Consider the following 1521-nt stretch of genomic DNA (forward strand, 5'->3'; position numbering starts at 1 on the left):
CTCTTACTTGTAAGTCCATCAAAATCATCCAAAAGGGAAACACAATTGTCAAGGGAAGGTCTACTGGGCTCCTTGAAAGAGGACCTCAACAGGTGCTCACTGAGTGTTCACAGTGTGTTCACCACTGCAGAAGACAGAAAGATGAAGGTGTGCTCCATGACAGAGGGGATTCACTTCCTGTTCAGTTCCATGGCAGGTGCTGTTCTCTGAGCTCTCACCTCTGAAACAAGCCTCATGGGAGAGTGAATGGGACAGAATAACAATGTCACAGAATTTGTCCTCCTGGGCCTCACCCAGGATCCTGATGGACAAAAAGCATTATTTGTCTTGTTTTTACTCATCTACATTGTGACAATGGTGGGCAACCTGCTCATTGTGGTGACTGTCATTGCCAGCCCCTCCTTGGACTCCCCCATGTATATCTTCCTTGCCTATCTGTCACTCATGGATGCTGTCTTTTCCACTGCTATCTCACCCAAGCTGATTATAGACTTACTCTGTGAGAAGAAGATGATTTCCTTCCCAGCATGCATGGGCCAGCTCTTCATAGAACACCTGTTTGGGGGGGCTGAGGTCTTCCTCCTGGTGGTGATGGCCTGTGATCGCTACATGGCCGTCTGTAAGCCACTGCACTACTTGAGCATCATGAATCGACAGGTTTGCCTCCTTCTGTTGGTGGTGGCCTGGGCAGGAGGTTTTGTACATTCTACGATTCAACTGGTTTTTGTTTCCCGTCTCCCCTTCTGTGGTCCCAATGTCATTGACCACTTCATCTGTGATGTGTACCCATTACTGGGACTTGCGTGCACTGACACCACCTTTCTAGGTCTCACAGTGGTTACCAGCGGTGGAGCAATCTGCATGGTGGTGTTTGTGCTTCTCCTAATCTCCTATGGAATCATCCTGAACTCTCTTAAAGCTCATAGTCTGGAAGGGAGGCGCAAAGCCCTGTCTACCTGCAGCTCCCACATCACAGTGGTCGTCCTCATTTTTGTTCCCTGTATTTTTATGTATGCTAGACCTGTTTCCAACTTTCCCATTGATAAATCTATGACTGTAGTTTATACCATTGTTACTCCCATGTTGAATCCTTTAATATATACTTTAAGAAATGCAGAGATGCAAAATGCTATGAAAAAACTGTGGCATAAGAAGTTAACTACAGATAGAATAAGAATGCTCCCATGCTTAACGCGTTACTAATTCTAAGGTAACAAACTGGCAGTAAATTCTTACAAAGGATTATGTTAGTTCAATGGAATCTCTATGGATGCTTCTCTTTATTTTTATAAAACCATTAAAAAAGCAGAATATATCATCCTTTGGATTAGAATCAAACTAATAAAGAATTTCTGGAAGATGAAGAAAAGGCACAGATTTTTGTCCTATTATAAGTAAAGATAAAAACTAAACTCTGTCTGTTACTCTCTCAGCATAGCAAATTTATGTACCTGCACTATGTTCATTGTTTTAGGATCACATCTGGTCCTCAGGTCAACCTCTATTCATTTCAGCTCTGGG

General features: G+C 43.3%; 1 protein-coding gene across 1 annotated transcript; it reads left to right on the forward strand.

Annotated features, from left to right (window-relative positions):
* The first annotated feature begins 246 nt into the window (after nucleotides 1–246).
* LOC124959301 (olfactory receptor 4A5-like) lies at nucleotides 247–1203 on the forward strand. The gene has a single exon (XM_047517842.1). It carries the CDS (start codon nucleotides 247–249, stop codon nucleotides 1201–1203), a length of 957 nt encoding a protein of 318 aa, XP_047373798.1.
* The last annotated feature ends 318 nt before the right edge of the window (nucleotides 1204–1521 follow it).

The sequence above is a fragment of the Sciurus carolinensis genome, chromosome 11 (assembly GCF_902686445.1).
Source record: "Sciurus carolinensis chromosome 11, mSciCar1.2, whole genome shotgun sequence".
NCBI classification, from domain to species: Eukaryota; Metazoa; Chordata; class Mammalia; order Rodentia; family Sciuridae; genus Sciurus; species Sciurus carolinensis.